Source organism: Lycorma delicatula, chromosome 12, assembly GCF_047948215.1.
Source record: "Lycorma delicatula isolate Av1 chromosome 12, ASM4794821v1, whole genome shotgun sequence".
In the NCBI taxonomy this organism is placed as follows: domain Eukaryota; kingdom Metazoa; phylum Arthropoda; class Insecta; order Hemiptera; family Fulgoridae; genus Lycorma; species Lycorma delicatula.
Window position 1 is genome coordinate 31028014 of NC_134466.1, and position 23661 is coordinate 31051674.

General features: G+C 28.4%; 1 protein-coding gene across 2 annotated transcripts in view; it reads right to left on the reverse strand.

The window, feature by feature from the left end:
• The window catches only part of LOC142332720 (MFS-type transporter SLC18B1-like), a 98189-nt gene that overhangs the window by 3969 nt on the left and 70559 nt on the right, over positions 1-23661 (reverse strand). The window contains exons 8-13 of one of the 2 annotated variants that reach the window (XM_075379307.1): positions 20551-20666; positions 18566-18759; positions 14745-14840; positions 13526-13694; positions 11023-11260; positions 3392-3478 (exon numbers count right to left, since the gene is read on the reverse strand). In XM_075379307.1, the coding sequence (XP_075235422.1) occupies positions 3392-3478; positions 11023-11260; positions 13526-13694; positions 14745-14840; positions 18566-18759; positions 20551-20666 (900 nt within the window). The remainder of the gene's footprint in view (positions 1-3391; positions 3479-11022; positions 11261-13525; positions 13695-14744; positions 14841-18565; positions 18760-20550; positions 20667-23661) is intronic. The other variant, XM_075379308.1, reaches the window with a different exon arrangement.

A 23661-nucleotide genomic window follows, 5' to 3' on the forward strand; every position in this document is an offset into this window, starting at 1 on the left:
GAAAACAGAATTAACAAATAAATGAAAAGATATCTTATAAGCAATTAATTAATTTTGTGATAATTCATCCCTCACGTGCTTTTTTATAACAAAATATTCAACAGCATGCATTACTATGGATACTGTTGAAAGATTCAATAGTTATTGATTTTCAACAAGGCACATCGATTACTATTTTATTAGTAAAACTGCCTGTTTCATTCTAATTTACATATTATTGTGAAAGGAAGTATACAATTATGAGAAAGTTTATAAAAACAATATATTTGCATTAGGTGCTGATGATGTATAAACTTTATCCATAAATCAACAATTATAAATTAATAAAATTCATGACTTCTCAAGACTATGATCCCAGTATCAGTGAATGGTATTGTTTATCTTAATATGATGAAGATATCTGTTTACTGGATAATAAAACCGTACAGTTGATCTGCATTGGTTTATCCATTCAGTATGATGTTTTTATCAAATTTATTGTGTTTTTAATTTTTTTTATTGTTAGTGTGAGGAATTTTTATGAGTGCTATGTACACCAAACACTTTAAGAATAAATCTTTGGACATTAATTCATTAAAACGTCATACAGGCAGACATACCAACCCCAACATGCAAATGTTTCATGTAATGAAAAATTAACAAAAAAAAAAAATTTAAATAGTAAATTTTACAAAATAAATCAATACATGTTCAATCAATCAATAAATGTAAAAATTAATACACGTAAAATACAGTATTTTAAATAGGTTTCATAAAACCTATTAAATAAATAGAGTTTCTAAGTTTTTTAAAACAGATTGCTTATCATATGCAGTATAAGTAAGGAAGACGCTGACTGTATAATCTTAAAAAAATTCCGTTTTTAGTGAATACGGTAGTGATTTTTATTATTTTATAACATTTATAATAGTAAGTGTGGTGTACACAAGGCAGTGCAAATTTATCATTAGTGTTCATTTTCGTTTCAGGATTTTGAAGTTCTCAGTGTTATATCTGATAGTGTATATAAGAGTTTTAAATCATATATTTTTTTAACAGATTTACTTAAATATCAATCTCTCATTTGAAGTGAAATATTTTTCACCATTTTTTTTTTTTTTTTTTAAGTAAGATAAGGATCTAAGAATGTAATTCTTATTTATTTTTCTACAAACTGTATATTTTGCTTTATGAAGAATACATTGAGAAACCACTTGATTTCTCATTAATCATAGTATTTTTGAGATTGATTTTATAATTTTCAAAGTGACCTTATTTAATGTCACCTACTGCTATTTTTGAAACTTTATTGTAAAAGAAATTACAGAAATACTAACAAAATAAGGCAACTACACTTAGAAGGCTGATGATTTTAATTATGATACATATGAGAATTGAGTAAACAAACTAATAATTTAGTAAGATTACTTATGAAAATATTTTTAATAAATCTTACCATAAAAAGATACTGTCAATATGAAACGAGCAGAAAAAATGTAGTGGATTTTTTGAGAAAAAACATCAATAATCAAAGTTAGTTACTAACTTTGATTATATCAGTTGTCTGAACTGGCTGCAGTTCAGACAACCATAAATCAGAGATTCAGGCGATTTTTTGTTGTGAATTGACCCGCGTGTCACTCTTATGAATGTATATATGTACTTAAAGAAATTAGGCAGCATTCTCTTTAATCCATCGGTATCATTAAAGATTTTTTCTTAAGTTGGAAAGAAATTAATAATTTTTATGTAGATTACACAGAGGTCTGTTTATGGACTATGTGAAACGAGGATATTCTTGATCTGCTAGTAAACGTTTTATAGATAATGGAGTTCAGAATTACATTCTGAAAAATAATTTAAACACTACCCAGTATAAGAAGAGATAATTTCTGTTGATGATCGCTTAAAGCTAACTAACCAATCAACTAAGTTCTATATTTTTTTGAACTAGTAAAAGTCAAATAAAGTGTAAAGAAAGTAAAATTTCTTTAGTTACATCAGTGAGTTGCATTCATACTGATATCAACGCACTCTACAGTGGTAAGCACTGTTTAACCAAAGTTTGAACGTGAGGGAATGGAAGTTACGTTACGGTAGGTTATTGTGGTGTCTACGCGCGTACCGGCGAAAATTTTTTGTAGTTTTTCGTTTACTCTGTATGTTCAGCGTACTATTTGTTTGTTTACACAGTTGTAGAGTAAAACTGCATTTGTGTAAGAGTTAAGCAGTGTCATTTTTTGATAAGTTTCATTATGACGTTCAGAGAACTGTCGAAGTTTTACTAAATGTATTATTGTAATTTTGTATTTGTAAGTATTATTTTTAGAAATATGTTAAAATCATATTTTTTATAAATTTTGCCAAATATTGAATTATACTTGTGTTTTTACATAGTTTTATAAGTGTTTATTCTAGAAAAAGATAATTTTAATTTTAGCCTACACGTTCAATTGGCTATGACAATTTATTTGAGGGTTTGACAGTTCCCTTATTCAATTCATCCAATTCTGTGATGTTGCATTTCACTGAATCTCATTGACGCTGAAAACAGAATTAATAGATTGGTTGTTGTTCAGTTGATTTATGTTATATTACAAAACCTTTTGTTTTTTATTATTGCATTAATAACTATACTAAATAGTAGATTCCTTGTTTAACCTTATGAACTTTTATTATATTTTCTTTCTTAATGAGAATATGTGGAATGTGATGCTTAGTAAAAAAATGGTCTTATTCAGGAACTGAAGCAGCAACTGATTATTCAGAAAATGAATCATACTATTTATTATGACAAGATAATCTTTTTCCCATTATGTACATTGCAATCTGTTCAATTAGTTAATAGTAACCAACCCCCTATGGCCCAGTGAAATGATATGTATGACATGTAAACGAGGCGTAGTCTTGTACAAATAAAGGCCGACTATTCCTGAGATGTGGTTAATTGAATCCCAACACTACTGGTATCCACTGTAGTATTTAAATCCTTACAAAGCTACTAACCTTTACTAGGATAATAATTGTAAATATTTGTGAATGTATGTCTGTTATAGTTTGCTCATTAACTTTTAGTTAAATTTTATAATTTTCATGCATTCTTTTTGACAACACATTTGCATAACAAATATATACTTTTTTTTTGTTGTTACTAGGTTAAACTCTAGTTAAGATTTTTAATTCTGCTGTTTAAATATTTTTAGAGAAGTTCAGGATTGAACAGATTTTGTTAAATTAATTGCATATTTCAGTATAACTTTTTGTCAATTTCTATAGGTTTTTTTATTAAATTTGCTACTCATTAGAGTATTAAATTAATAATAAATCATACAAAAACTTCAATCCAGTTTACTATTTTGATTTTTCTGTGATGAAATATAATAAACTTGAAAAAATGAAATGCTTAACTCACTTTCTGTATTGTTTGATTGGTAGATCCTTTCTGAACTGTTATACAGTTCCTTCGTCAGCCACTGTGGTGAGCCTATGACACCTAGACCTATCAATAATAATTCAAATAGTGTTATATTTCTTTTTGATAAAAAATCATAATTTTTTTTTCCAAATACATTATAATAAAATTAAAGGTTAAGTAATATAAATTTATTTCATGCCACCTAAGATACTGTGTAACATAGTTATATTTTTTCACCATATAATCCTTTTATAACAAAATTGAGAAAAATTTCAGTCCAATTTTTTTTTTTTAACCAAAAGATATTTAAATAGAAAATTGTGATCCTTACCTACAGGAATTTTATCAAAGGCATCAAATGATGTACTTTATGAATTGATGTGTATTCAATTTCTGAGTAATGGAAGACTAGATTCATGACAGAAAAGGAGAAGATCTTGGGGAGAAACAGCATGAGATTTAGTTATTGTTTATAACTGATAATATTGTTGAATTTGGTGCATTTGATGGTGATTTTGTAACTGCTTGGTGAAAAGTTTCATATAAAAAGCAAAGTGTGGTTTCTTACATGATCATTAAAACTACTCTTTTTTCAATTTTGAACCAATAAAATTTTAATGCATTTCTGAATATGATTAAATGTATGCTTCTGTAAGATATTGTTTAATAATATAATACAGGTTGTAGTGTGTCAATCATAATAATGCATAAATTGATTAGTATACTTTAGGGCTTGTCTTTTTCTGGTTGGTGAATCTTCAAAGAATCTTCAAGAGTATGATTATCCTACATGACTTTAGTTTTCCTTGTAGATTGAAATTGAAAGTGTTATTTTAATAAATAAAGAAACAAATTTAATATTCTGTTGAAGTTGAAATTTGATGGTAGTTTTGTGGTCTATAATTGTCAGAATGTAAATTACACAAAATTGTCCATTCGTAATATAAAACTGAAGCAAATTGAAACATTACAGTGGTTTTTCCTTTGATTTAAAGAAGTTCATGTGTAAAAAACTGTAATGAAAAAACAACAGCTGTGTTAAGATGGCTTTAAATGAAATTGAAGTTATTTTGGTGTAAATGAAAATAACTGAAATATTTTAAAATTTATTCAATTAATCATTAAAAATTAATATCATAAATTAGCATGATGAAATGTAATTAAAATATTTTTTGTTAAAAGAAAACTTATTGGAGAATACAAGACATTTTATTAAACGCACACCAGTGAAACAATAGTGATTGTTAATACAGTAAATATATAACCAGCAAGTAATATAACCATTCCCAATAAGTCTAGAAAAAATTTTACACAAAGTTATTTACTACAACATGCAAATTTTAACACCACATAATAGTCTCAAGCTTAGCATGCTTGAATAATAGGAAATGTACACACTAAATTTAACAAAAGTAACATATCAGATAAACAACAGAACTCTTCAAATATATTATGAGATCACAATGTAATTAAGACATATATGTTGTTAAGATTTCTTGAAACTCATCAACCATGTAGTATTGATTCTGAAAATATATACAGTGGAATGATTTTTTTAGTGGATCAGTAATTTGTTGTAAGTAGCAGTGGAAGTATAATATTGCTCCATGTAGGCTTAAGAAGTTTTGTGTTGTTTATTAGAAAATATAGTGAGTCTTGGTTTTATAGAGGTGTTATTTTTTTTTAGGAATAAGTAACTATTTTAATTTCTTAGGAAATGTTGCAAATTTATGAAAATTATTAATAATTTGCTCATAAATTATTTTTATTTATTTTTTATCCATAAAAATGTATATATAAGTTAGGATTTTTTATTTTCTAACATCTTCCAAATGATTTAATATTTGCTGATTAATGTTTTAATGGATGGGAATCTACTCATACTTAGACATAATAAGTATTTAATTATGATACGTTTAAAGTTCTATTAAGATGTTTTAAATACTATACAGAGTTATGGTATGAATTTGTTTGTAATAAAATCAAAAATTTCACATTATACCCTATAAAAATTCTACTGTTGTTAATGGGAATATAGTACGATTTGTCTATCTGAGAATTAAACCACAGTAGTTTTGTACATTTTAAAATTAAAATTGTTATAATATCCCCAGAAAGTTGATTTAGAAAATATGGTACAGACTTCATTCCTTTAAATACAAGGTATTCGTTTTAAAACGCAACCCACAAAAAGAACCCAGTTGCAAAAAAAATATTAAGTGGTTTTCAATTTAAGGAAAAGTAATTTGCTATATTTATAAATATTACAATTATTTGTGCAAAACAGTATTGAGATCAGTTTTTTTTAATAATAAATGTTAACGCAAGCCTTTTACTTTTTTCATTTTTCTTGCAACCATTTTTCATGTACCTCTTCATATCTCATAATTCTTGAGTTATGTTGGCTTTCAGTTCTTCATTGGTATGTGCATTATTTTTAAATACACAATATTTTAGATATCTGCAGAGAAAACCTGCTGGAGAAATATTAGGGGTGACCTAGCTGGCCATAAGCCATTCAATGTTACTATTTCACCAAAAGAACTTTCTCAAAGGTTCATTGTTGCTCTTGCCATGTGACATGTGGCCCCATCTTGTTGAAACCAAGAATCTCTCATTTAATTCTAAATTGCAATAGATTGTGTTAAAATTTCTTGGTAGAGTTCTGCATTAAGAGTGTTTTCAAAGAATATGGGCTCAGTTATTCTTTGCATGGAAATTGCACACCACACATCAATTTTCTGTGGGTGTAGAGGTCATGATTGGATGATGTGAGAATTATTTGCAGCTCTAGTAGTGATCATTCCCAACTGTTAATGTAACCACTCAAATGAAACCATACCTCACCTGTAAAAAATATATTATCCAACACTTTAATACTCTCCCGAACAAACTGTTGAACCATTGACAGTAGTGGAGCCTAGCAGCATAATCAACCAAGTGTAATTCATATGAACATGAATTCGATATGGTTTTAAGGTAAGTAGCCAGGCAGCTTTAAAGGCACTATACAGAGATATTTCTTTTTGTTGCACAAGTTTTCATAATGATTTGTTAGGCGAGTTTAAAACGCTTACTCTAACTTCTTCAGTATTCGTCATTTACTGAATGTTTCCAACTATTTTTATGAAAATATATATATATATATATATATATATATATATATATAATATAAATATATACTTCCTACTATATTTCTTTATCAAACGATGAATTGAAGATTTATTCGGTACATTCTTATCCAGGAACTACAATTGAAAAGCTTCTTGTCACAAAAAAAAGATTTAGTTGTTGCGTAATTTTGCATAATCAAAATACTTTCTTCAATGTTGAAAACCATTTATTCTTATTAGGAAACACAGATAACATATTAAAAAATAACTGATTGTAAAACAACAATAGGTAGTGCTGCCAACCTCTTCTTCTGAAATTATTGTCTTTACTTTTATAAAAAGTATTTTGCTCTGGTTGGGTTTTAAAACAAATACTCAGTATATAAATGTGCTGCACTCATTTGGAGCTCATCAGTTGATTGTGTATGTTTATTTATACTATTTCCTCAAATGATTGAAATGTTCTGTTACTTTAAAAAAAGTAATCGTTAAAAAATTATTAGTGAATAAAATAACCTGTGTTCAGTTGGAATACTAAAAATTTAGGTTATATTTTTGTAAATTTATTTTTTAAATTGGTTTTTTATTGTTTGTACTATGACCAATGCGTAACCTAAAACATTTTTCATATTTCTTTAGTGAAATTTTTGATTATGCGTTTAGTGTTTATTGATTTTTATACTTTTACTTTATTATAATTGATATAAATGTTATTTGTAATTGTATTATAATTTACAGTCAACTACGTACTATAGTACAAGTTGTTTTATAATCTGCCACTTTGTGTGATCCCTAGCTTTGTATATGGGATAAGTTAATAAAAAAACCATGAATACTGAAAACAAAATAATCATAATTTTTTGTAAATATAATGAAAGATAAATTAGTACTCTCTGTGCACTGGTTAGGCCATTAGCCAAATAAGTGGATAAAGAAAAAAACTGAAAATACTTTAAACCATAAAGAATTTGAATAAAATATATAAAACCTTTTAAATCCTAAAGCTTACAATTTAAAAATGAGTAGAAATTTATTTTTCAGCCATTAATTGAACTTTTTCAGTTTTATCTAATCAAAGTTTTGATTGGTGTTAAAAGAGTTAAAATGTTTATTTTTTTAGGTTTATTTATAGAAGGATTTGCTAAGTGTTTATTCTTTACTATATTTAGAAAAAATTAAGAATTTTTTTTGCTTTATGTTTTTAAATTTTCATGCGTGGCAGTTTTTAAAAAACTCTTGATTAGGAAGAAGATGGAGAACGTTTTCAGTTTTTTAAATGTTACATGTAAAAGTGTTGGATTAAATTATACCTAAATCATTTCTTGAAAGAAATCTTTCATTGTTTAATGACTGGGGATCTTAAAAACAGCTGACTGTTTCTGATAATGTAACAATGTTCCAGGTAAGATGTTAAAACTGCAACCTTGAATATTGTTTTGGGTAGTATAAAAAAATTAGAGGATGTGATGTAATGATAAAATGCTAACGATGAAAGATTCATTTTAATAAACCAGTGATCCCTGTAGATCATCAAAGTTAAATCATTCAGTTCATTTTCAATGATGATGTTTTTATTAATTACTGGGATTTACAACCATAGCAATAGATTCTGGTTACACTTATTGATTAAGCTGTAACGTAATTAAAAAAAATCCCTTTCGGCATGCTAGAAGGCAGAGGTAGATTTCACCAGTGCTAAGTAGGGGATAAAAAGGTTTCTACCTTAAACTTAAGAAAAACTTCAAATTTACTCAATACGACAATGGTTGCATGTGAAAAAAGTTTCACGTATTAAGCATATGACTAGCCCCATCATATTATAATTCCAGCAATATTTTGGTTAACCCTTGCCATGAGGGTTGGTCATATAAAAAATTGTTTCAGACAAAAGTTTTAGATAATGTTTAGAGGACTAATGACCACTTTAAACTTATTTGATACTGTTCCTATTAAGGGAGATATGATTTTTTTTGTCTTCGAAATCCCAGTTTTTCTTTCCCCTGGGTCAGTGGTTGGTGATATCAAAAAAATTTACTTTTAGGCCCTTATCCAAAGAATAGTAGGAACTTTAAATGAATAAATTTTACTTAATAAGAAAGTTATAGTGACATTTTGTTTTTTCGAAAAAGCTGGCAAGGCTTTTTCCACCCCCATGGTCCGATTTTGCCCATTAACGAACTCTACTGAGATTTTGGGTCGTTATATTTTATGTATCAATTTGAAAGTGATTGGCGCTAAATTACGGTAGTTATTATGTACACTAGAAAGTGAATGAAATATATATATATATATATATATATATATATATATAAGTCTGGAGGATGTGAAACGGAAGGTATGTCAAAATTTTCCGGAAGTTGAATCATGATATCCATTACAATGGGTAGCTTTCTTATGAAATCCATAAGATTTTATTTAAAATAAAAGTAACTTTTTTTTTTAATTTAATGATGCAAAATTGTGAAAGTAGTTATTCAACATGCAAAAGTGGTAAATTTTCTATCAGACTGGTTTTATGTTATGTTTTGTTACTAATTAGTATCTACAGTGTCAAATCATGAATGAAACAGATGAGTTTGCAGATGTAAGTGCAGTATATTTTTCCATTATGTATGATCTCATGTACATGGTGTTAAAAAAAAAAAAAATCAGTTTTACAATTGCATTATTTAATTTTTAAGCTAATTAAAAAAAAAAAAAAATAATAGATTAATGTAATGAATTTTATTATACAGAGCTGAGTCTGGTAAAGTTTCAAGTTTTTGTACTTCATAGTCTGTTAATTCATAACTTATCCACAAGATGTTATATGATTGTCACACTTTAATCTCAGTCTGAAATTTGACTCGTATCTAGTTGTTTCTGTGATTTTAAGGATGTAATAATGTACTACAGTTACAGAAAATTCAATTACTGCATGGTACAGCAGTTTTCTTGAAATTGACTGCAGTTTCTTTTTTCCTTTTATTAGGATTCAGTACTGTTAGTATAGGTGTGGTGTAAGTCAGAAGTTAAATGAATAGTGCACAAATGAAATTTTTGCAAAAATGGTCATCAGACGCACCAAACTCATATGGTAATTTCTCCACAAATGTTACTTTTGAATGGTGATTTCTTCTTGTTTAGATGTTACCAAAATAGTATTGAAGTTAATATTACTATTGTGTCACACAATCAGACATGGGTCTCTCCCCATGTGGAGAAAGTTTCTTGTGTACTCAAATTATCTAAAACCAACTATTACGTACCATTGTACTATAATGCATCAGAACAAAGTCTGATTTAACAAGACAATCCATCTACAACTGGAAAAGTAATTAGAAAACACAGGATATCTACATAAAAAGAAACATTCTGGAAGACCTCCAATATCAGAAAAACAAGTTTTGGTCATGAGTGTGTTTTACATTACTGAAAAGGTTAATAGATACAACATATGAATATGGAGGTAGGAAACCCCTTACAAAAATTTTGCAAAATATATGTAGTTTACCTAAAATAGTGTTTTGTGCTATTTTCCACAAAAAAGTATATGGACTTCTTTTTTCTCAAACAATTTAAATCAGAATGTTAAAGTGAATGGCTAATGCCATTTTCATCATGAGGAAGACACTGATAACTTCACTCACATTTTATGGCTTAGGTTCACCTCAATGGCACGTTAAGGTTTGAAATTATCTGGATGAACACCTTCCAAGATTTTGAAGTGGCCATACAATTGATGTAAATATGGCAGTGATATGTTGATCACAAAGAAGTCCAGACATAATGCCTTATGATTACTTTCAAAAATTTTTGCCTTCCCTTTCATGTTGATGCAGATGACTTATAAAAAATGTATTAGAAATGTTGCTGCTAATATTGGGTGAGGTATACTTTAACTTATTTGAAATGAATTTGACTAGATATCTGTTGTGTGACTTGTGGTACATTCATAAAACACTTATAGAAACAAACTTTAAGAAATTTCCTGTAAATCTGTATAATAACCAATAATTTCCAAATTAGAAAAATCAATTTTTTTACAAACTATTGAAAGCATCTATCTTTTGATGTGTCACATCAAGATCTATCACATCTTTTGATGTTTAATCACTTTGTATTTATATTAGCATGGAAACTGACTGAAATTTATCTGTGCACATAAAATATTTCACTATATATTTTCTTCGCTGAGGTATATACAAATCCTAGAAGACAAAGTAAACAACTGGGAGCTTAATTGGGAGTAGTTCCATGCATGTAAAATTGATTTAGAAAGTCACAAATAACCTTTTTTGAAGATTGAAAATGAATTCTGAAATACCATTAATAATTTTAATTAAAAATAATAATACGCTACTGTATATATTTTAAATTCAGATATTATTTTTTTTGTCCTACTGGCATTATGCATTAACAGCTCTTTTACAAAATTCATTACATTTCTTAATTTCTTTAGTTAAATATTAGTTTTGTATAACTGATTTACGAACACTGTTTATTTAATATTAATTGAAGAGAAGTTATATTTACCTAATCTGTTTTTATAACTGCTGCATGCTATAATTCCATTTATTCCTGGAGGCTTTTCACATGATATAGATTGTGTAGCTGCTGAACCCACATGGTTAATATATCCATTGCTACTTGCTTTTTGTATTAGACCTGTGTTACTAGTCTTGGCATGATTTTCTTCTGCAGTCAAGTTTGGAATTTCTTTATACATAGGCTTTGGTTTTGAACAACAAATAAATAATAAAACTATACCTCCCTGAAAAAAATAAAAAATTACATATTAATAAACGAATAAGCCTATAATGAAATTAGTAATAAAAAAATATACACAATAACTGAAGTTGATAGTAGAAGTAGCAGTAGGATGATTTGGTTTGTTTTGCAGTATTTTAAAATTATATTAAAAAAATTAATGTTTTAATGTATCAAAACATTTTGTTTGAAAAGGCATATAGAATATTGCTTTAATACAAAAAAATGTTAAATAACACCAAAGATTTTTTTCAAGGAAGTGAAATTTGTTGTGACTTACTGTTGTTTTAAAAAGGAGCATGTTTTGTCCTGTTTTCATACTGATTATTTAGGTAAGGATTCTTCTATGAATAAAATAAATCGGGAAAAAGAGCTGTGTAGTAGTAAAATTACATTTCTTATATTTCTTAAATTTCTTATATTTGAGCTGACGGTCAGCTGCTATATTTACTGACTTATATGATAGCCAACTCATAAAAAAATTAACAAATACAACCTTAAATAGTACCAAAATTGAGACAATTGGATGTGAGTCAATGATAGAAATATCTTTTATTGTACGTTACTTTGCAATTGTAATTTTCCAGTCATACTATTTAAGAAAAAAGAAAACTTTGTGAGGTGTTTATTATGTTTAGTTGTGATATGTAGTCGTTACTTTATAGTTAGTTGTTAAGAAGCAAATTGGTTTGGTACGTAGCATGAATTGATATTGTTCACAATAATGTTTATTTAGGTTATCCAGTTAATGTTGGATGTAGAATTTTTTTGATACTGGATTGGATCAGTAAAAAAAAAAATCTGTTAGTATAGGAACTACTTGTTTTCTAGATGATATCATTTTGGTTACCTGATTTCATAAGAAGACCACAGATATAGTTTTATTAGTTCTATAAGGTTGTTAAAGTTCTTTTTGTCTTTCAAGTCTTAAAAGAATTATGACAACTGATTTAAAAAGTTCCATTATTACAAGATACAGGTTATATAAGAATTCAGGATTGTGTAACAGTTCATTAAAAATTTTTTTAATAAGTGAACATGAAGATATTAAGAATCTGTTGTTCAGTACTTGAACGTGGAAAAGATGAAATCCCCATTTTGTTAGTGTCCATTTCACAGAAAGCCATATTAATAACATATTGAAACAATATAATAACATAATGCATTGTTTGGCATTATGCCCTTTCTTACTACTGGACTGCAGAAAATTCCAGTAGTGAATGAGAACAACACGTAGATTTAGAATTATGATTTAATGCATGTGCACACACACACACACACACACACACATGTATATATATATATATATTTTTTTTAAATTTATATTCAGAGAAACCCTTGAGAAATTTAAAAAAGTAAAATAAAATCTAGTTGACTTGCTATTATTTAAAAATTGGAAATTAAGATCTGGGAGAAAATACCAAAATTTGAAATGAAACGTTAATGCAAAATCATGGACAATGTTCCTAAAAGAAAAAAAGAATATCTTTTTGGAGATAGTTGTCATCTGCAAGATGTCAGTTCGAAGACATTCCATACATTTAAGGTCAAATCCTAAATTACCTGTTTTTCTTATATCATTAAATTTCCCACTTCTTTGGGACATAGTACTTTAATTGGTTATCTTCCTTCATAATTTTTATCTTCTTCACTTTATTTATAATTTATTTGTAATTAATTTTATATGCATAAATTTGTAGTTTAGTTAATTTATTCTGTATTCTACATTATTCTGTCGTAGATTAAATTTTTTTTATTCTTGTCTTTAATTTTACTAAAAATTTTATTTTGTGTTTTATTCACCCAGAAAATTTCTTTATTGTAGCATCGTATTCTTTGTAAACTGCAGCTCAAAAACCTGAGTTTCTTTATTTTAGTAGTTCCTGTATAATAATATACTTAGTATTTTTAAGAATTTATTTCTAATTCTTGGCATTAGTTATTATTATTATTATTGTTTTAATTGTTATTCTTCAGCTTAAAAATTCTATGGAAAATGATCCTGGTGGCTTTTAGTATTTTATCTTTACTTCCTGTGTTCAGAATCATTAGTTGTAAGATAATGCAGTGAACATTATTATTATTTTTAAATAACAGCCTTTTGTAAATTTATTGCTGAAGTAGGACATTTTTTTTTATACTATGTATTTCTATCTTAATATTTAGCGCTTTCAACCCCGCTTGATTATGTCTTATTGAAATGAAATTTACACACTATTAAAATAATATAAAATAACTATCATATAAGTATAGATTATAAGTTACTTACAACAATACTACTTAAAGCAACAATAAATAGGGTGGCTCTTGGGAAGTCCCATGTATCATATAGGATGCCAGCAACTGATGGACCAATGAATGCACCTAATGCAAATGTTGATGTCCAAAGTCCGGATATTAAACCATATGTTTCAAGATTGTTTGGAAAGCCATAGGCACTGTAAGAAAAAATTAAATATGTACAAAAACTCAGTTTATTTGGAGTAAATGAAGGATTTAATGGTGGGTGAATACAGTGATCTATTTATGATGTTTATTATTTTAAGTTAACTGAGGTAGAAAATTGTAGTGTTAATGAGTTTGTATTTACATCAGATCTTAGAACTGTTTAATTAGTTTTCCTAAGATATTAGACTTCCATTTATGTTAAAGAGGTTAATTGTGTTTTCTAATTACCATGCCACAATCACTATTCCTTTCATTGGAATGTCCATGCATTGAAAAATGGCATACATCATCTTCCATTTTGTGTTTTTTTTTTAAATCTTTGTATATCTAGTGTCTTTTGAAATTGAGATGAATTGGAGATTATCTTACATTTCTATTGGTCTCTCAACAACTACATTAAGGTGGTTGAGAAAATTTACTCTCAACCATCCTCATTATATTAAAAGTAATGTATTACTGGGTCTGTTTTTTGGTGACCTTTAGGCGAGGTGATTAGGAGATGCCAAAAAGCCAATATACAATACTACAGGAAGTAAAAAAGGGTTAGTTTTCATCCAGCAGGAATTTTAATATTAATTATTTAATTAGGTAGTTATGTGTTTTTGTTTCATGGGAATTAGTGGACATTATACAATAACATTTTTTCTAAAATTTCAAACTATTATTCTAACAGAAGCAACTTTTTCCAATGATATGTGGGCTAAATTGGTTTATTTTTAGGCTGTTACTTTATCTCTTACATTTTTCTAGTTGATCTCTTTGGACAGGCTCAAAATACTATTTGTTATAATTACCATAAGGGATTCAGAATTTTCTTCATAAAAAAAGACATTACAAGAAAATCAAAATAGAACTGTAACTGTAACCAGTGGAATTACACCATTGTGTGTTTTGGTTTAATTACACCTAAGTGAATGGTAAAAACATAGTCTATTAAAAGCTCAAAATTTTATTATCAAACAGTTTCTTAGTTATTGATGTACTTTCGTTATTGATAAGTTATATTTTCATTTATTAAGAGAATGTAAAAGATAACTTGCATAGCAGTGCGAAGTGCATCAGTAAACGATGATACCAGTTGAGCTGCTATTCCAAGGCCATGCATCACAAGTCCAACTATTGTTAACCAGAGACTCCTGTTAAAAAAATAAAGATTTATAATTTTTTTAAAAATATTAATTTATTTCTTAAATAAAAGTTTTCAATTATAAATTATAAAATTATGTACAAATATTATGGTTATAAGGACCTTTAAGGTGCACTGAAAATCCAAAATACTATGCTACTATTTTATAAGTTGCCAACAGTAATACTTAAAAGTTTGTCAGGAAAATACAAAGTTTGTAATTGTTTGTGACAAGTTTGTCAGCAGCACAATTCCAGAACATAACATTACTGCAGCAGTAATGTAATTGTTGGGTCCACTTGAATTATGTAGCAGAGAGAAACAATATTGTAGAGTTGGGGCTTTAATGAAAGAGAAAAACCCATAAAATTTCATTGAAGAATAAAAGTTTGTTAATTGTTGCATAACTATTACAATACGAGGTGTATTACTGGACTAAGAAGTTCCTAGATAATGTTAGTTTTGTAACAAACTCTCCTCATCTAGTTCCAACACACCAAGTAATGATGCCAGAAACCAGTTGGCTACTGTGTCAGCTGACTGCAGAGATGAAAGCATATACTAACCCTATGAAAACTTTTTATCTCACTTTGAAGCAGAATGGCATTCTAGGAAGAGTTATCACTGTAGATGTATTGGCTTTATTGTTACTTGACACCTTCAGTTTACTAGATGATACTTCCTGAGTTGTACCTGTTGCGGAATCACCAGGTTGTAAAAAATGGAGTTTACTGATTTAGTTGGGACTACACTGCTACTTTTAAAGTAATTCATAATTATATTTGAAATCATAATACAAAGAAATGCACTGATTAATACATTATCTAACTTGCTTTGTTTTGCTTTATTTATGCTCAACAATATTAGTTACATTTCAGAAACGGACATTCTTTCATTATTCAAATTCATTTTTTGATTCTCACCATATTTACGAGTCTGTTCAAGAAATATGTAGACTGTTTGAATTGCTCAGGTCTAGTTTGTTCCAGTCAAATCCGCTTGGCGTCACCATGTTCATACACATCTGCTGATTACAACGCAGTTTTTTGATTGCAGATATCATTATTGGATACTTAAATACGTGGTTGTAAAGTGTGTTTTTTTCGTTTGGTGGATTTTAGAATGAGTGACTTGAACGAGCAGAGTTGCTGTGAAATTTTGTGTTAAACTCAGAAAATCTGCGAGTGAAACTTTTGATATGCTCAAGACTGCTTACGGCAACGTTGCTATGAAGCATGCGACATGTTTTAAGTAGCATGGATGTTTTAAAGATGGTCGTCAGTTGATTGAAGATGATGAGCATCCTGGACATCCTTCCATATCTACTGACGACTCACACTGTCTGACCATCAGAGAGCTTGCTTAAGAGTGTGGGATATTAGTTGGATCATGTTATGAGATTTTTACCGAAAAATAAAGATACACCACGTTGCTGCAAAATTTGTTCCACGCCTGATGACGGAGACCAAAAAGCCATCGTGTCCAGGCTTGTCAAGAATTGCTTGAACGTTCAGAAGATGAAAAGTTCTTGTCAAGGATCATAACATGTGATGAATCTTGGGTGTATGGTTCTGACTTCGAAACAGAGATTCAATCGTTTCAGTGGGTGGGTGAAACATCTCCTAGACCAAAAAAAGCTTGCCAAGTTTGTTCCAATGTGAAGGTGATGTTGACAGTTTTTTTTGATGCTCAGGGTGAAGTCCACCGTGAGTATCTTCCCTAAGGCTCCACAGTGAACCAGACTTACTAAATTGAACTTCTCAAATGTCTGCAGGACATTATCCGGTGGAAAAGGCCAGAAATATGGAAGAGTGGTGAATGGTTTTTTCATCACTGCAATGCTCCACCCCTCAGAACTCGTGAGTTTTTGGCCAAATGCTCGATCACTGTTCTTCCCCACCCATCCTACTCACCTGACCTTGCTCCTTGTGACTTATTGTTTCCCAAACTCAAAAGACCTTTGAAAGGAAGAAGATTTGAGACGATTCCCGAGATTGAGGTAAATGCGACGAAGGAACTGAAGAACATCACAAAAGAAGCATTCCAGGACTGTTTTCAAAAGTAGAAACACTGTTGGGATAAGTGTGTGCATCAGGGAGGAAAGTATTTTGAAGGGGGCCCAGACAAGTAACTTCTAAATAAAGTACATTTTGTTTTATGATGTTAGTTTACATATTTTTTGAACAGACCTCATATAAGATTAAATAAGCTGTTCCCACACATTTTTGTGAAAATCTCCTTCAGCAATTATTCCCCTTAAATATGTAATTTTTTCTTCTATATTTAAGAAAATATTTTTGCCTATTTTATTATTTACAATAATTTACGCATTACACAGTTATACAGATAACTATTGCATAGAAAAATAAATTGAAGTAAACGTATAGGTGAAGGTATGTGTAATGTTACTTTATTGGAGTATAAACTATTAAATAATAACTACTCTTCAAAATAATGTTAAAAAATAAAGACTTAAAATACCATTTTACTTTGTAATTGTTTTATGTTAGTTTTATTTTTTGCTTGATGAATTAATTCATAACAAAAACTTGTAGTTGGGAATGTAGAATGGAATTTTGTTAGCATATGAAAAATGCCACGCCTAACTGAGATTGGCTTACCAGGGTTTGGTTATTTTTCAAAACAACTATATTAGCCCAGAATGGGTTATTAAAAAACTGGTTTGTTCTTTTTGATAAGCTGTGTAAGAAAACAGTGATAATGAAAACAACAGTTATTACATTATGGATAAATCTATATTTTAAAATAAAAATCTAATTTAATATTTTCAATCAAAGGAGGCAATATATAGTAACTCTCAAAAGAAAATTATTTGAAACATAGTTTCTTATAAGTAATAGTAGTCCATAATGTAATCTTCATTATTAATGATGTTACAGTTCTTTTTCTTTGTTGAAGTGTAACAGTTATAAGGATTTTTTTAATATCAGTACAGATATCACTTAACTAGGGTTAAGTGTTTAAATTTCAATTGAACTGTTACTGTTTAAATTTCAATTGAAATTTATTTATTGTAAGTAAATAAGAACCCAAAATCTGTTTCTAATACACTTTCCAGTACATCTACTTTGTTACGACTTAACTCAATTTATTTTATTGTAATATACTTGAGAAAAGGTAGTTATTAGATACAAATTAGTTACTAGGATATAAGGCATCATGCTTTTTTTTTAAATTTTCTATGTGCTTCACGCAAGCATACAATTATGAAGTTGTATTATATTTTATACATATTAAAAAAAGGTTGCTTTTTTAAAGTAAATTCATGTGAATCAAATGAAATTGTACATATTAAACAGAAGATGAATTAGGAATAAAGTAATACCACCCTTTTATGTTCTGTTGCCACTTTAAATTGAGTTAAACTGATTGGCAAAGATATAATCCGTCAAGTACAAGTGGAGAACATCTGGTACAAGTTATCATAAAAGAGTTGAGAAATAGGTATCATTGGGTGCATTTTTGACCTCCAGCCACATATTAAAAATGTTTTGTTACTATTATATTCTTTTCTTTTATACAGAAACATACAAAGGTAACCTTAATAATATAATATATGAATTTATAAATGTTAGCTATTTTATTGCATGATCTCATAGAAAATGTCTTGAAAAATGTAAAACTTGTTTTCATTTTTTTTTATTCTGTAGTCAGGTAGTTTTAAGTAATTTAATTGTAAATCTACATGTCAATAATAATACTACATAAACTTACGGTTTTAAATTGAAAAATGGAGCTGGTCCTATTATCAGAAAAGCTATTATAAGTAAAATACATCCAATAACTGTTGCTACTTTTGGTTGTAATCTACTACCATCGCATAGCCAACCCCAGCATGGTGCAGTCAAGGCATATGTTCCTCCATTGATTACAAACATCAGTCCTAACACTGCCGGTTGTAAATTAAACTGTAACATTTTAACATGAAAACAAATTATTGTTTCAGATTTATAAAATGTTATTAAAATTAAATTATTATTCTTATTTATACAAATGTTATCGTAAAGTTGAACATCCATTCATTTCATGGCTTATGAGCGCTAGTGGTATCATTTACCATCTAGCTGGCTTATTAAATTTTACGTGCTATATTTTCAGTAATTATTCTGTTTTATTCCATGATTAAATCTGATGATAGTTATTTTCTTCTACACTGAACACATAGATCTCTTCTTTCATAATTTTTAACTTAACAACCAGTTTCAACAAAAAATAAAATATTCCATAATTTTGAAATCATTACAGAATTTAATAAAGATATTCAAATGATTAGCAGTTGAATTTTCAGTAGACATAAACTCTGTAGAGGAATAGAGGAAAAGGCTTATGAATACCTTTGAAAAGCCAGTGAAAGAACAAATTCCAATAAATTGCGATTGGATAATTTACAATTTATAATAATTTTAAAATGAAGTTATAGTCTACAGGAAAATTTGACAAGAAGTTCTATTTTTTCATATAACTGACAACTGTATGGAATCTTTCATGAATAACAAATCACTTGCAAAAACAAAATAATTACTCTTTTATAAAATTAATTTCCCTAAATACACTGTTGTACATTGCTATACCAACTCCACTGAAATGCAAGTGATATTCAGTCATACAAGTAGGACTTTTACTCTGCTCAGTAAAGGAGCTATATATATATTGTGAGCATCTTTATCCCAGGTTAAGCAACTTTAGTTAGTACTTAGTTTGTCAGATACTTTACTAGCATCTTGTTACTTGACTTGCAGCCATAAGATAAATTAATATAGATAGTTGACCGAGGGATTTAAGAGATGAATTAAACGTATGAAGTGCCTTTTCAAGCAATTCATCTGTTTGTGAGCATGTATGTGTATAAGTTATGTGGGGGGAGAGTAACAGTTATGGCTAAATGCATTTTCAGATTTTGATTAAATTTTGCATGAAGTGGCTTGCTGTTAGCTATATGACTTTTTACAATTGCCCTTTTCAAAATGGTGGTTACTATTTTTCTTAGTCAAGGTGATGTCGTAAGGGATTGAAGAAGTTTTCATCTTCAAGCCAAGTTGTGGTTTTTCCTTCACTCTTAACAGGATCTACTCCTAAAGTCCCCCTCGATTTAGTATGCCTTTGATGTTAAGCATTAAGTCGCTTGCCTTTTGTCAGTTCATTCCTTTAAGCTTAATACGGGTATTTGTTTCTTAAGAGTTTTAGTACACAGCATTGTGCTTTGTCAGTACATAATTAAGTGCTTTTAAATGGCTTTCATTAACATATTTTTTACCATTTTCTGCTCATATGTTTAAAAAAATTTGAAAAAAAAAATATGGGGATAAAATAAAGCTGCCTTCTTGACATCATCTCTTTGAAATGTCAAATCCCTGGATACAGTGCTTCTGATATTTTGCTAATGTAGTAAGGTTATTTTTGACTTGGGATAAACCTTTTACAGTTATTTATGATTAAAACTTCTGTTTTGTACATAATTTCATTTTATTAATTTATTTTCATATAGCGCTCAATTTGTTAAATGCAACACAAAATGTATGATGGCTGTTTACAAAACTGTTAATCTACAAATTAATATACCCCTTTCTGTTAAAAACTATTGCATTATATATATTATTTACTACAGTAGCAGCAAACAAAAATATAGATTAACTGTTTGGAAGAGATAAAATCTACATTCAGTCTTCTAATTGTAAAATTATGTTAATTTATGTATTTACCTGCCGCAGATGAGGCTCAAGTGTTGCTGATAAAAATCCAATACTCATTGATGTCACAATTATACTTGCTGCTGCTAGTAGTACTCCTGGAATTCTAATTACTTGCATCAGGCTGGCTATAAAATACACAAAATGTAGTGATCATTATTTATTTTATTCAATGTTTTAGCCACATTATGCAATTTTTTTTGAGTTCTGTTATGTTGTTGGACATTTTTGTTTAGGGAAAAGTTGAATTAAATTAATTTTATAAAACTATTTTTTTTTCGTTTTTCTTCACTCCTCGGTTTCATTGTATTTTACATTACTAATCTTTTATTCTGAACATAACTTTCACGTTAAATTTCTTCAGTTATCTTTTAAATGTATTATATTTCTTTTTCAGTCTATATTCGTTTATTTGCTTGCTTCCTTCTGTTATTAAATTACTAACACTAAATGTCCCAATGTGCTTCATTAAAAAGTTATAAACTTTTTAAAGCTTATTTTATTTCATTGTTTTATTATTTAAATTAATATCCTCTAGTGGTGGGGGGTTTAGTGAACACTTTATTATATATGAGGATTTCTTAATTGGACTCTTCTACATGCCGTACAATACTGTGAATGGGAGAATTTTTTAAAAAAGCCTGAGCTTCAACATCAGTTAAAAAAAAAGAAAGTTTGTTGCAGCATATATTTAAGCCGGTTTACGTAAAATTATTTATGTAATTTTCTGTTTCTGCCCTGTGTAAAGATATCTGGTTCTGCCAAGAGATTCTGTACAGGATCATCGCTTTTAATCTGAAAAGAGCATAAATATTCCTTGAACTGGATGATTTTTTACTCATTCCACGGTCCAATTCTAGGCATATTCCTTCTTATCACCATCTACTCTACCATTATTCATAATCCTTTCATTTCTGATAATTTTATTTGAATTTTTCCTAACAGTTGAATTACTATTAAGAACATAAGACCTTCTTGATTTATTGCATCAGCCTATCCAAGTTCTCTCTGTTCTCTATCGAAAGACAATACAAAAAGCCCTATTTGGAGCTGAATTGCTTATTAGATGAACACCTTTTAATCTTTCCTAAGACTGTACAGGTTGTGTATCAACAAAAATAAAACTGAAAACAATAGAAAAATGTATTTTTTTAGGAACTGCAACTTGTAATATTATCTCTGTTATAGTTTATATATAATTTGGATATTATAAAAGTTAAACACTTTCTATGATTAACAGATATAAGATAAATATTAAATTAATTGTTTATCTGTTCTCTATTTTCAATTGATGTTGGGTTTTGATTAACAATATCCAAATCTTGAAGTCTTGGTTGTAATGTAGTGTGACTTGCAATTTTAAAAACTAGTGATAAAATTGCAGGTTATAAGAATGAACTGGATATAACAACTACATGTTATAATTAAACTTGTATTATTTTTCTAGGAGACATAACTGCTTGTCCCAGAATTGGGGAGAGGCAGAACAGTTTTCCTTGAGGAAGTCTGTGCCGCCTGTATTCGGGTTCTGCCCTCTTTTGTGACAAAAACATGTAATCAGTATAGGTTTACTTAAGTTGTAGTTTCTCAAATAATAATTAAATGTTTTTTAATGAAATTCTGACTAACTGTAGTCTATTTTAAATACTAGTTTAAAAGTAGTTTAAACTAGATTATGTTGACATGCTCTAGTCTTTATATAAAAGACTTTAGTTTTTGTGTTTACATGATTAATTTAGAATAATACTTAAAAAATTTTTCAAAATTTTTAAAAACTTGCTTTATACTTTTGTCATAATGTAAATCAAAATATTATCATACATTGCATGAGTTTAATTAGTAGGTTAATTTGGATTTCAAAAGATAACATCATATATTCAAATTTCTTGTGTATATAAATATATATGGTGTACATGAGTGATGACGAAATGTACAATTTGAAACCACAACAATTCCTGTATCAAGTTTTTGTTGTTTTTTTTTTTTTTTTAATGTCAAACAGTTATCGGATTTATCATCTGAAACCCCCAAAACCCTGAATAGCCGTTTTGCAGATTTTGCAATTTTCTAAAGCCGCACCCTTAATTTACCCCTGCACAGGCGGGACGTTTGTAAAAGTAATGGTGAAATACTGTATCGGGGGACAATATAGTCACCCGATAGTAATTGTGCAAAATTTCATCAATCAGCAATGTCAGGAAGTATGTTAAATTAAGGATGCAAGATTTGAGGACAAACATGAAATATAAAAGATTGAGTTAAAGAAAAGAAAGTAAAAAAAAAATAAACTTTAATATTTGAGAATAAAGTACTAGGTCAAGAAAAAATGACTTATATTATTACTATTTAAATCTTACAATATGAATTTAATTAAATGTTGAGGAAGTAATGGAAGAACTCATTATTAAATTGAAAATTGATCAGTTAAGTCACTAAACTTTTTTTTTATAAATCTTTTGCCATCAAATAAAGTTAAATAGTTTTTTAAAAATCTGATTAAATAACATTTTTATTTCTTTCTTAAAAAATATTTTACTGTTATTTTTTTTTTCAGTAATTTGTAAGATACTAGTTTAGTTACAATGGATTGTTGTAATCAGATTATTGTACAGTTTACTAGTTTATATGATCATAATAATGTAAAATTGTTAGTTTTTAAAAGTAAATGTTGTCTATGTAGATCATATGTTAGATTTTAGACTTATCAGTTAGATATAAACCTCTTTTGAGGATCTAACTGAATGGTTTATTTTTCAATTGAATCTTTCTACACGCTACATAATTCCTTGGATGAGTAAGCTTGTTAATATAGAAAGCCTGAAACTTTTTTCAACTGACTTTTTATTATCTGGAAATTATAAAATTGTTGCAGGATATTAAGCAGTTGAAGCAGAATAATTTATCAATTATGTCTAGCTAAGATCTTTGGAAAAGATTCGTTTATCTCCTGATGGATTGTGAGCGAGATGGATGCCCATTGCTTGTAGAGAAACTCGAAAAGCACATCTTTGGATGACTTTGTTTGCTTCATTTCATGGTTTTACTATAAAATTTTTCTTACAGCATCAATTTTTCCATTTACTTGAATTTACCCTTTTTTTTTAATATTTAGTTAATTTTCTG